General features: G+C 38.9%; 1 protein-coding gene across 4 annotated transcripts in view; it reads right to left on the minus strand.

Annotated features, from left to right (window-relative positions):
• LOC148353727 (receptor-type tyrosine-protein phosphatase epsilon-like) overlaps window positions 1–13,340 on the minus strand; it is a 61,186-nt gene that overhangs the window by 22,431 nt on the left and 25,415 nt on the right. For all 4 annotated transcript variants that reach the window (XM_088352026.1, XM_088352027.1, XM_088352024.1 and 1 more), the window contains exons 3-11: window positions 11,346–11,415; window positions 11,169–11,265; window positions 10,120–10,193; window positions 9,092–9,228; window positions 8,865–8,955; window positions 6,717–6,793; window positions 6,602–6,638; window positions 6,431–6,528; window positions 1,343–1,462 (exon numbers count right to left, since the gene is read on the minus strand). In XM_088352026.1, the coding sequence (XP_088208152.1) occupies window positions 1,343–1,462; window positions 6,431–6,528; window positions 6,602–6,638; window positions 6,717–6,793; window positions 8,865–8,955; window positions 9,092–9,228; window positions 10,120–10,193; window positions 11,169–11,265; window positions 11,346–11,409 (795 nt within the window). In that variant the 5' untranslated portion in view covers window positions 11,410–11,415. The remainder of the gene's footprint in view (window positions 1–1,342; window positions 1,463–6,430; window positions 6,529–6,601; window positions 6,639–6,716; window positions 6,794–8,864; window positions 8,956–9,091; window positions 9,229–10,119; window positions 10,194–11,168; window positions 11,266–11,345; window positions 11,416–13,340) is intronic.

The following is a 13,340-nucleotide window of genomic DNA, read 5'->3' on the forward strand; positions in this document are numbered from 1 at the left end:
TGGTAAGAGACCAAGTCAGTGTTGGGAGATGAAGCAATAGCAGGGCTGCAGGTTCAGCCCACTGCTCCAGCTACGTAACAATTCTGACAAAACTCCCCTGCCGAGCTTGCATCTCACCAAAGCCAGATCCATTACCCTTGAAATGAAAGCCCTGGAGCTACACCTTGTGGGAAACTGCTTTTAATCAGCAAGGAGACCTGGCCCTGACCGAGGAACCCAGATGCTAGCATGCAGCTAGCTAGCTGTTTTCTACATCACCTTTTTTTTTACACAAAAAAAGCAAAAGCCCCCAATCTCATTGTAATATTGCATAACGGCAATAAAGACCTTCATTCATCTGCAATTCTGTGTTCCGTGTTTTTATTTGTACAGCTTTAGTTGTTATTTTGATACAGTTGTATGAGTTATGTTACTGATATCTTATAAATAAATACATGTTTCTACTTCGCGGGTTTTGACTTTCGTGAGGATTTTTCTTCAAAGGCAAACCCAGCAAAAAACATGAAATTACTGTATTTTACATAACATAAGTCTGACTTAACAGGAGCTGACATGATTGTCTGCCATCTTTTTGTTACGGATACCCCCAAAAAAATGAAAGATTTGGCGAAAAAATGCTCGGAAAAAAATGCGATTTGGTCACTTTGAGTCTCCGTAGTTTGCATTCTCCCTTGTGCTTTTTAATGTTTTTTTCGGTAGCAGTTCATTATAAAGCGACCTCTAGTGCTCTGAAATTACATAATTTTGACTCTACTCATTTAAAGTTTGACCGTCTCACTGGCAATGATTGACTCATCTTGTAAAGAAATTGGGAAGTTTACCTGCAGCTTGCAGTGTGAAGTGAGACAAAATCCTACGTACCACATATTGATTATACCAGTACATTAAACACATTAGTATATTGATATTATTTTTTTAATCTCGCCTACAGGTTCGTTTAATAACCTCTACTGTTTTTGTGCCGCAGTTCCCCCTTATTTATTCTATTTTCCATCCTATTACCGTGTACTAAACTGTTTGAAAGCCCCTTCAGGGAGCATTACTTTTTACGCCTTCTCCATGCAGCTTTATTAGATGCTTAATTTTTAATAAGAGCTTGCGATTAAAATGATGTATTTTTAATGGCATTTGATAACTACACTTGGCTGAAATATGAAACAATTTTACTGCGTGCCTAATTAGAGACAATGCTCTCCTAAAAATATTGCTGGGAAAGCCTGCTGCGGTGTAATTAAGTTTTAGCGGTGAGCTCTAGAAATCCATTGATGGCACATTTTAAATATACGTATCTTCTTTTTCTGCAAAGCTTTAATGAAAAGAAAAGATATAGGGTTCAACTTACATACTGGACACAGAACTTGCGGACCGTGTAGTCCACTAAAACGGTGACTTCCTCGGCAGACACCCTGATGTTACCGTACATCCAGCAGCCTTTATCTGGCCAATATTGGAAGCATTTGTCCTGATAACAACAGAAAATGCTTCAGTTTTACAGATACAGATAAAAAAAGATGATACAAATAACAGGTTACCTAAGACACCCGTAATAATAGGATAAAACAAAAAAAACATGTTTACATTTTATCACTCAGGGCCGATCCTTCTGAAAATGTAGTGCAATGGTTCTTTCCAGCTCTATTTTTTCAAAGTCTGAATAATCGGTGTAGTCCCGGGAAAAAACACGCGGCGAGACATCGGAATGTCCTTTTGGCCTACAGTTGGTGACCCCGACGTTAACATCTCTGACCTCTGCGTCGAAGGACCGCCAAAACGGACACCGAGGAAACAGAATGTGGGCCCACATTTCAAATTAATTATCCTCTAAAATTACCTTCTGTTTGCTCGATTGGAGTCGAGGTAAGAGTTTTCTAATTTCTATGCGTGTTTAATTGGCTCACTTAGTTTTCTGGCTGGAGAGAACAGTGGGCGTTTTGCGCAAAAAATGATCTTATTTTGAAAAAGTGTTACATTTGGTTGGGGAGACCTCCCTGAAGAAGTTCACTTGAAGTACTCGTTCGGGCGTTCGAGAATTTAATCTCCGTCTTTGATCAAATATTCGTCAAATATTAGTCTTTTTGGAGAGGAAAAGAGCTCTTACCTAAACATGTTAGAACACTTCTGCATTGGATAAAGAGATTCCAGTGTCTTTGAGAGGTTCGGATGCTTATTTGGTCAATGTGCATTTCCGCTAAGGTATGATTGAAATGAAATGATATGCATTTATAGAGCGCTTTTCAAGTCAAGACTTCCCAAAGCGCTTTACCGTGTGATTCTAATGTAGTAGATAAGATTTAAACCAACATTTTTCCGAATGTGGGACTGTGGTTTATTTGATGTAAGCCAATATCTATGAATGGATCGTTCGAACTTAAGAGATGGTTACGTCGACCTACAGTAAAACTCGGATACTGATGATTGAAATTAAACAAGATGCATCCATCCATTCATTATCTGCACTGCTTATCCTCAGTAGGGTCGCGAGGGCGCTGGAGCCCATCCCAGCTATCTTCAGGCAGTGGGCAGGGGACACTCTAAACTGGTTGCCAATCGAAGGGCACACAGGGACAGACAATTCGCTCGCTCATTCACACCTAGGGACACTTTGGACCGGCCAATTAACCTGACATGCATGTTTTTGGAATGTGGGAGGAAACCGGAGTGCCCGGAGGAAACCCACGCAAGCACGGGGAGAACATGCAAACTCCGCACAGGAAGGTTGGTAGCTGGATTTGAACCCATGACCTCAAAACTGTGCCACAGACGCGCTAACCACTGCGCCGCCGTGCTGCCATGTAAACAAAATATATTGGGACATTTTGTATTCTATATCTCATCTCATCTCATTAGCCGTACCGCTTATCCTCATTAGGGTCGCGGGGGGTGCTGGAGCCCATCCCAGCCATTTTCGGGCAGTGGGCAGGGGACACCCTGAACTGGTTGCCAGCCAATCGCAGGGCACACAGGGACAGACAACTGTATTCTATATCTCTTATTTTATTTTCTAACATGAGGATACTTCTGGAAATGTGAATTTTTCTTCGGGGATGAATAAAGTATCGATCTGTCCGTCCGTCTATCTATCTATCTATCTATCTATCTATCTATCTGTCTATCTGTCTATCTGTCTATCTGTCTATCTGTCTATCTATCTATACCGAAATCCTTGAATGAGATAATAGAAATCGCACTGTTGTTTACGTTATGGCATTGAATGAGTTATGTAAAATAACAACAACAATGACTGTTCAATTTGGTTCCAATTTAAAAGAAAATTATTGAACAATTATTTGTTTCCACTCTTTAAATTCATCAAAAGCGAGAGCCAAAAGGAAAGTGCCTGCCTTTTTTCTCTCGGTGTAAGAAGGGATTCAAAGGCACTTGACTTTGTGCGTCCCCATCAGTCAATAATAAGCGCCAGCCGAGCTTCTGCTCATTAAGCAGCCTTTCAGACTAATTATCAAGAATCCTCAGCGGGTCTTATCAACAATTATTGCATCATTGATCCCTGACGCATCTTCGCCGTCTTGTGTTGTATCAAACCTGCCGCTCAGCTCCGCATTGATCGAAGCGTCGAGGCTCAGCCCGTGCAAAAATCGTCTTCAGGGTGACAATGTGAAGAGATTGTCATCAGAGGGACAGGGTCGAATAAATTATAGGGCGCTAACTTTGGGTCATGGACAGAAAAACACAAAGAAATGCATGCTAGTCATATAGGAGGAGAAATTCTGTGGTAGTGTAGTTCAGTTGTGTTTTACTTCAATCCTTTCATAATTGTTAGATTTCAAGTCTTTAATCAAAATGTATTTATATTTGACATAAATCTAATCCATCTAAACTACTTTAAATCCTGGTGTGTGTGTGTGTGTGTGTGTGTGTGTGTGTGTGTGTGTGTGTGTGTGTGTGTGTGTGTGTGTGTGTGTGTGTGTGTGTGTGTGTGTGTGTGTGTGTTATTTATAGGCTCTGATACGGCTGAACTGATTTTTGTGAAAATCTACACAGTTGTACTTCAGGCCCCCGTGGGTGGCTAGATTTTGGGAAAAGGCACCCCAATAAATACCAACATAGTCGATAAACATATGCCAAATGGTGTACTGCAGCTCCCGACCACTCCGAGCAGCCAAATCCAATCTTCTGTCAAAGCCAACACTTTAATTGATCTAATTGTTTTTTTATGCACACGCTTCAACAAACCATGGCCTGAATACACTGTCTACTTTTTTTACCTAAATGAGGACCCGAGATCATATTTTACAGTACATTATCCACATTATTTCTAATGCTACAGTGATTTACAGTATTTTTTCTTGTTGCTTTCGATAAAGACAGTGCCACTGCATTGTAATGTTGGTCACGATTAGATGTGCAACAATTCGTCGCTAAATAAACGAATAATTGATATAAATTAAGTCACCAGCTATTTTTGAGGATTGTTGGATAACACTTTGATTTTAAAACTATCCATCCACAAAATTCCGGCTTCTCAACAATGCCTTTTTTATTTTCTTTCAAACTAAAACAACTGATTATCACTGTGTTAAATAGAGAACAAGCAATTTGCTTATGTGTCACCCAATTTTTTATATCACATTCATTTTTGGTAAATTTAAATTGTTGAATGGGATTTTATTTCATTCTTCAAAAATCATAATCTTCGACATGGAGTTAGTTATCATGTGTTCTTGAATTGTGACAAAATATTTCTTGGCGTCATGTTAAAAATTGTTGGTATGTGTAGGTAGGAAGGTAGGTAGGTCGGTAGGAAGGTAGGTAGGTAGGTAGGTAGGTAGGTAGGTAGGTAGGTAGGTAGGTAGGTAGGAAGGTAGGTAGGTAGGTAGGTAGGTAGGTAGGTAGGTAGGTAGGTAGGTAGGCAGGTAGGCAGGTAGGTAGGTAGGTAGGTAGGAAGGTAGGAAGGTAGGCAGGCAGGCATGTAAGTAGGCAGTCAGGTAGGTAGGTAGGTTAGATAGGCAGGTCAGATAGGTGGTTACATAGGTAGGGTGGTCGGTAGGTACGCCAGTAGATATGTCAGCAGGTAGGTTTGTTGGTTAAAAAGATCTGAAACCCGAGCCTGAGTTCTCAGTATAGCTTTGCGGGTTGGATTAATTCTATTGGTGGACAGGCTTTAGTAGGTTGGTAGGTTGATAGGTGGATAGATGGATAGGTTCATAGGTGGGTTGATTATACATTTTTGGTTTTAACACTTAATAGACAAAACAATAGCAACAGTTATAAAATATAATGTAAAAGTGGAATGTTACAGCCCTTGACATGGTTTCAGCAAGGAAAGACACTTGTTTATTTCGTACATAGTGGATGAGGTTTGAGAACCACTATGGGAGCCGATACAAATTGATTTTTATATTGCATCCCTGTCAATTCAGATGTTTTCCCAGTACTTATACATATTTGGTGATTTCAATTCCCTTGAGCTCTATAAAAACAAGTTTGTACAGGCAAAAAATGTCTTTTAAAAGTACATTTTTTTAGACATGTTTTTGTTAGACCGGTCTTGTCTGGCCTTTTTCAGTCGTAGATTTCTGTGTCATGGTGCACTAGCAAATGTTATCCTCAATCAAGCATATTGCCATGTGAGGGAAGTACGTACAGGGTACAAAAAGACAATGGGAACTGATATTGTGACATCTTTTTTGTAAATCGAACTAAATTGTAAGAGTTTCTGTTGCAAAGTAAAACCATCTGTGGAACAGATGATGTCTGTGAAACCCTGCTCTGCTACATATAATTCTATTTATCTAGCTACACTGGTCATATCCCTCGAGAAGGGTGACCGACACCAAGACAAACACATACAATATAAAGAAAATTCAAAAAGGGAAAAAGTGGCAATAAAAACACACACATATATTTTTGGACCATCGCCAACCCAATCGCCCTAACGCCCAAACAAGTTAAGCACCACGGCATCCAAGTTGTTCCCTCCAGATGAAACGGGGAACAAGAAAGCGGCCGTGTCACTCGGGTCAGGGTGCCGCATCATACAGGTGCCCTGCCCATCCCTTAAAACGCGTCCAAACATCCCACTATCCTTTCACAACACCTCTCCACTCATTCCTATCCCTAACAAGACCTCTAGCTTCCATTATATTTGAACCGCTTTCCTGCACTTCACTCATAACACTATCCATCCACGTCAATTCCTCTTGGTCTCCTTTTACTTCTGCTCTGATGTACTGCGAATGGGTAAAGAACTAACAAGATTCTGAAATAATTGTTTGTGTTCTTTATTTAGTAAAATAAGATAAACATCTGGACACAATTTATCTTTTGCATTCTACATAATCAGTTTTGTTGTGAATAAATAGGTGCCTCGTTGTGTTTGTGTTTATTATCACTTAATAAGGGAAAATTCAATAATTAATACGGGGTGCAATTGGCTGAGGGTGACAGGTATAATATTGGAGAAAAAACCAACCTCCTTCCGTTCTTTTAAATTGGTCAGCATCACGATTGTTGCAGTTTTCTGCTCCCAAATCATCCGCCAAAAGTCGGCCACCGTCTCCAACTTTGGACCTGAAGCAGGAAAATATATATTTGAAACCAGGACAAAGAGATTGTACAGTACACTTTTTGAAATGGCATTTACCTTGAGCAGCAATGAACTTCCTCTTTTGCTTAAATCCCTGTGACCCCACCCCAAAAAAGTAAGCGACATTTAAGTGGGCAGCCGTCTTTCCAGTGATTATGCAATCGGAACTCACGTCGATGTAAGACGCGTTAATGTAGTCTGAACACACATGGCTCTTATGGCTGCTTAAGACAACTCTGGAATGGTCATCTGCAAGGAAAAGAGAGCAAATAAATTATCTGTGCACTCATGTATAAGGCGTACCCCTTTTCTTGATAAATATTTGGTATAAAATAGTGTTTTAAACAAGTCAAGTCATGTTTATTTGTATAGCCCTTAATCACAAATAGTCTCAAAGAGCTTCATAGACCTATTTTTTCTGTTTTTGTTTCTTTCTCTTACTTTTTTCTCTGTTAAACTCTACTTTCCCCACTTTCTCTCTTTTTTTGTCTCTCTCTTTATTTTTTTCTCTCCTTCTCATTTTTGCTTATCTTTTGCTCTCTCACTCTTTCCTTCTGTCTTTCTGTATCCAATAAAGGTTTTGAATAAACGTTATTTTAAATGTAACTACTCTACAGTCAATTAAAAATTGTAGTCATCAATGGGAACTGACTCTTTAGCCAATCAGAATACAGAACTTTGTGAATAGAAAATATGCGCATTGTATATGATAGATAGATATACTGGAGCCATATCCCCCTAGTGGTAGGTGGCTAGAGTCAACAACGCATTTCCATTTTCGACTCTTTCTGGGAGATTGATACAGAGGAGGGGGCTCAATCCAACTGATGTGTTGCAACATCTTAGGGAGGAGTCATTGGGTGACCAAACCCCCCAATTCCAACTCCAAATGTCGAGCGCTACGCAGGGAGGCAATGTTGTAAGTCCTAGGTGTGACCTGGCTGAGGCTCGAACCGGCAACCTCCCAGTCTCGGGGCGGACGCCCTACACCTAAAGCTTTGTATATGATACATTATATATACATTATATATTTTTAGGAAGAGTAAGGTGATGAAGTGTTCACGTGATGGAGTGGGCGTGGCGTTAGAAATAAGGTTGCATGGACAGGTGTTGGAAGAAGTTGAAAGCTTTAGGTACTTGGGTTGTGATGTGGCTGCAGTTGGTGGAATGGAGTGTGATCACAGAGTGAATCAAGGAAGCAAGGTTTTGGGTGCTCTGATGAGAGTGATGAGCAACATGAGTATGAGTATGGATGGTATGGTATGAGCGTGTGATTGTGCCGACTGTGTTGTATGGTGCAGAGACTTGGAGCCTGAACGCAGATTTGAAAAGGAAATTAAATGTTTTTGAGATGAAGTGTTTGAGGGGTATGTTAGGAGTGTCAAGATTGGAGGGATAAGAAATGAAATTGTGAGAGACAGAACTGGAGTAGTAGTGGAACTGAGCAAGCATGTGGATAAGAGAGTACTCGGATGGTTGAGGCACATGCATAGGATGGATGAGGAGCGAATGTTGAAAAGGATCTACAGAGCAGAAGTAAATGGAAGGAGATCAAGAGAAAGGCCGCGGTTGACGTGGATGGATTGTGTTAGTGCGAGTTATGTGAGTGCACTACAGGAAAGAGGTGTACCGGTAAATATGATGGAAGCTAGAGCTGTCGGTCACCCCTCTCAAGGATATGACCAGGGTAGCTAGCTAGATAGATAGATATATTTTAATATTATAGCAAGCACAGTTTGACTAAGCATTGTAAATCACAACGTTGTGCCAGGAACAATCATAATGAGCACTGATTATCAACCACTAAACCACTAGGGTTAAAGTTGACCCAGGGAAAGCCTTAAGAATCTCCTCATCACACAATTGTTTTAATACCGCAGGACTGAATATGTGTGGCCATCTATTCACAATGGATGGGACTTAAGAAGACATTAAATTAATTTTAAATGTATTTTGGTATTGTGTTCATAGCTTACGTTGTCAATAAATGATTTGTTAATACTGTAAAAAAAGGCTTAATGATGAGATAAAAACAAAATCCTTTTCCCATGTCATCACACATAACCCTAGTATCTAGTAGTAAAGTAACAAAAATCTCACCTCCTTGATTATGGTTTGAATCCCGTTGCATCAAATGTTGTGCATATGTGGTTAACAACTTATCAATCACGATAATGTACTACCTCGAAGCCTTGTTTTTAACACCGACCCAAATTTTAAATTTTTACTACAAAATGGTGCAAGTTACATATAGAAAACGTGGTAAATGCGATCAAGTGAGTCTCGTCTATGTTCAGGAATTGTAAGGTTCCTCACTCACATGGTAAAACGTTCGGGTATCTGTTTTTGTCTCTGTTGTGCTCCTTGCTGGCCTCCTCAAAAGACCCATGGTGGTAGTAACACGGCAGAGACTGTAACGACAAAACCTCATGAGAGCCCCAAAAGAATCCAGGACAAGGCTGGTCCTCGTAACTTTTTAGTGCTATTTTTTGTGTTCGTGCAACTGCAGACTAAAGGTTGGCGCCCGGCTCGTTTTTCGAAACCCACGTTGAATTCCTCTCGGAAGAGCTTGCAGTCGTCGGCCGAGCGTAGCCGATACTCTTCTTCCAGTGCGTCCAGCGGAATGGGGAAGAACCTCTTGGAGGGTGAGGGTGACCTGGGGAGGAGGACCACTCTTTGCTCTCCTGCGTTTGAGAAAGAGGAATATATATAGCGGTCAGGAGGCTAACGGTTCCCTCCGGACGCTATTACGAGCCGGCGGCGCACCTGCAGCAACAAGCCAAGCGCCCGTTAAGGTTTTCCCACCCTGCCAAATCGCCACACAAATTATTTCTCCTGCTCGTAAAATGAATTCCGCCTTGGACTGGTCCTCGGTTTGATTATAAGCCGAATTTACGATCAAATGAAATATTACAATAAGAGGGTTGGCATATATGCACAAAATGAACACAAGGGGGCATAAGACTGTGATTGTTACCCGAAAGCCCATGCTTCCCTCTCGCCCAATCTCTTCTTCATGTTCATTCATATGGCGCTGTACCTATTGTATCTGAGTGAACCACATCTCATTTTATCGTAATTTGTGTGGTTTATTTTCTTTTTTTTCCATAATAATGGGTCTTTCAGAAAGTTAGTGATAAAAGTAAAGGATTGCAAAAGACAAAAATGGTGTACGATTGTCTGCCATTGAAGCTCTGTTTAAGGTTAGGGTAATACGGTAAAAGGTTCAAAATTGTTTTTATTATCATGTTTTTTCCCTGTATGTTAATGTTTATTTTCTACACATTTTAATAATCAACGTTGTTTAGGTACACAGTTCATTAATATTTTGGGTCATTTTTCTATTAGTATGAGGCTATTTTAAATCAGTTTCCAGGGGGCAGTTTAAATGCCATGTGGGCTTATATTTGAGTAATAAGGTAACATTGTATAAGGCTCTCAATGTGCTGGGCAAAATAATGGACCCTTCCCAAGACTATGCAACGCCGTAGAGACTGTTCATGTGCCGATCATAACCATAAACATAAAAGGAAAATAACTACATAAAAAACGAAATGGAAGATTACAATGAGTACCTTGTTCCTCCAAGAAGCCATTCGGAAGTTTTTTATCCACCGATGTAACCAGAGCTTTTCTATGGTTCTTGAACCTTAGAAAGAAAATTCAAGTGTGAGATAAAATGTAATACTGTAAGTGAATTCAAAGGAATAGTGTGTAATATTTGACCTCCATTTGCTGCTGCATCGTGTTGTGCAACTAAAAACGAGTGCTAAAAAGAGAATACAAACTATGGAGACTCAATGTGACCAAAACTTACTATTTGTCTTTTTATGCTTGTGCCCAGTCTTTTAATAGGTTTATGTTTTTTACCTATAGAAGCACTATGCTGGACAGTTATGTCAGCCCCCTCTTGGTGAGAATTATCTTATGTAAAATAAATGTATAATTCTCCACCAATTAGTATTTTTAAAAACGCACCATTATGTAAGAGCTCATGTACTGTTACTTGTTATTTTCACCGGTATTTTTTGTATTAATGAAATGAGCTTTTTTACAAAGATATTTCACACTGTTCCTTTAAAGAATAAAATACTTTTCTTTGCAAACGCTATAGCATTTAAATAATGTAGTAAAATAAGTATAATAATCAAGGTTTCAATTCAAACTATATTGCTCATCACATGTATTACCTAATTTTAGTTAGTAATTCAGGTAAAAGGGAAAAATATCTTAAATTCTAATATTATCATTGATAACAACTTGGTAAACATTGTTTCCAACAAGATTAGATGTTGCACTCCAGGATAAAGATGTAATAAAATATCAAAACCAGTAAGATAAGATAAAAAAAAATGTGAGGACATAGGGAAGTGTTTACAAGGTAGTTCTCTTAGACTGGCCCAAGTTTTAGCTGAACAATGAGAATAATAGTGCAATAAAATAGTAACAAAAATAATAATTGTATTCCTTACTTCACATTTTTTATGTATTCACAGTGTAAGAGAGAATATTATATTCTGTAATGAAAGATCAGTAAAGACGCAAATAACTGCCTCATGGATTTAATGTACATTGAGTTACAGGATTTGCTCTGTTTGACTGTTTCAAATTCAGTTTTTCTCACCTGAGACAGTAAATGGTCAGCAGGACGACAAAGATGAGCGCAAGACACAAGATCAATGTGGAGGGCAACACGTGGGCACCCTGCTGAGTGGGGTTACCTGGACAGAAACACAAATGATAAATGCTTGCCCCAAAAATTACATTTAATAAAAAAATTATGTGTGTGTTCAGTCTTTACCTGCTGTTTGGTTGCCATGAGATGAAATGTTGACGGCTGCAGAAATCCCAATCAGAAACAACATTATCGTCTATGCGGCAGGAAAGAAGAGACAAAATTAGGGCACTGTAATACCGCCAAATTGTCGCTAGAGGGGGTTGAAACAGCATGCAATGGAAGTGAAGCATGGAGAATACAGTGATTTTGACCAGTGGCAATCAATATTTAAAACAATGATATCATTTTTATTATTGGTTTTGTTACAGATTCAATTTAAATACATGAAAAAATACAGGAGATAATTATTCTCCTGAGTATAGCTTAAAACAAAAACATAGATCAAATCACGTTGAACCTGCTGGAACACAAACAATGCAGAAACAAATGATTTAAACCATAATGTGGAGCTACACTTTTTCCAAAGTTTTCACTGTGGTAGCTAGGGATGATAAAAATAGCAATTGTTAATACACCTTTCCTGACATAAATCAGGAAAAAAAATAGTGACTAAAGGCACATGGAGAATTATTTAGCGCCTTCTACTGGTGAGAACCATTTTCATTCATTCAACAAAGATTATTCGTCATGATGATGCCCACTAGATGTTTCAAAATAAATTTAAATATGCTTGACTTTTTGCAAAGGTTTATTTCAAGTGATCTTACCATATAGGCTGGATTAAAAGGGCACTACGTAATATTTAACGCCTCCAAGTGATAATGAAAAACGTAATTTATCAAAAAAAAAACATATTGATTTGATTAACAAGCAAATATATATAAACTATCACATAAAATGAATTGTTTAAAATACAAATAGGTTGAGAAATTCTGCTACGAGTACACGCAAAAAAACAAAGACGAGGCAAACGAATGAGAAGATAAAATGTGCATTTTGGTCACTTTAATAGTTGGTATACTTCCTTGTGCTTTGTAGCACTCGTTCCCTGTTGCGCAACACAATACTGCAACATCTAGTGCTCAAATATTACACAGTGTCCTTTTAAATGTATGAAAAATATCCAGACATGCCTTAAGTTAGATTTCGTATTGTGTGCACAGGACATTACTGTAGTGCTTCTTTACGCCGTAAGCGGGGTGTGGTGGCGCTGTGAGGGGCCACTCAGCATCCACCCGGAAGAAATCGGGCTTCCTCTTCCTAGTTTGTGTGTACACATTCTGTATCTCTAGCCTGCTAAGAACTTTGACATTTTTTATTATGTAATTTCTCATACATCCATTCAATATGGTTGGTGTAAAGTGTAGAGAAGAGGCGAGCGGTTTCTTTTGAAATGTAAGTGGAATAAGAAAGCTTGATGCGGTTGAGAAAATGGTTGGATCACTAATTTTTTGTCCACTTTCAACCACGGAGGAGGAAGTCGCCTTACTCTTGAAGCCCATCTACCAAAAGTAAGTTAAACTTAACTTTATTTATCTTTATAGAGCATATTATTTTATGAAACGTTAGTTTTTCAGTACAAAAGAAAACAGGTTACTTATATAAACCTTAAACATACTTTCCATGCAATATACAAGGTTCATCAATGAAGCGACTTACGAACAAATTCAGCTTACTAACAATCGTCCATACAATTGTTTGTTAGTTGGCAGCGTCTGTATTTTGAATGTTGTTCCATACTTTTGTCCGTTATTTTGACAATAATGCACTGTGCGCCTGCATTGTCACGATCAGCCTATAGTGTTTCTGTTCTTTGTTTCCACATCTTTAAGGGTGGCTGCTTTTGAAACCTCTAAGATATATTAAAAACAAAGGGCTCAGGGGAGAACCTTTAGAGTAAATTTGAATCGTACATATTTGTGTATCAATTTCTCCTATTCTCCTTGCATGTTCAAAATCTGTTTGTGTCTTCTATTCTTATTTCGAGTGTACATGACGGGCCGTTAGGCTGTTGATTAACAAAGTTGTGTCTTCATGATGTCACCAGTCACTGAAATACATCATGCCACATATCATCAGGAATCCTAAACTCTTTGACATTCAAGATATGATGACCAC

The sequence above is a fragment of the Urocampus carinirostris genome, chromosome 13 (assembly GCF_059441175.1).
Source record: "Urocampus carinirostris isolate Australia breed hairy pipefish chromosome 13, RoL_Ucar_1.0, whole genome shotgun sequence".
In the NCBI taxonomy this organism is placed as follows: Eukaryota; Metazoa; Chordata; class Actinopteri; order Syngnathiformes; family Syngnathidae; genus Urocampus; species Urocampus carinirostris.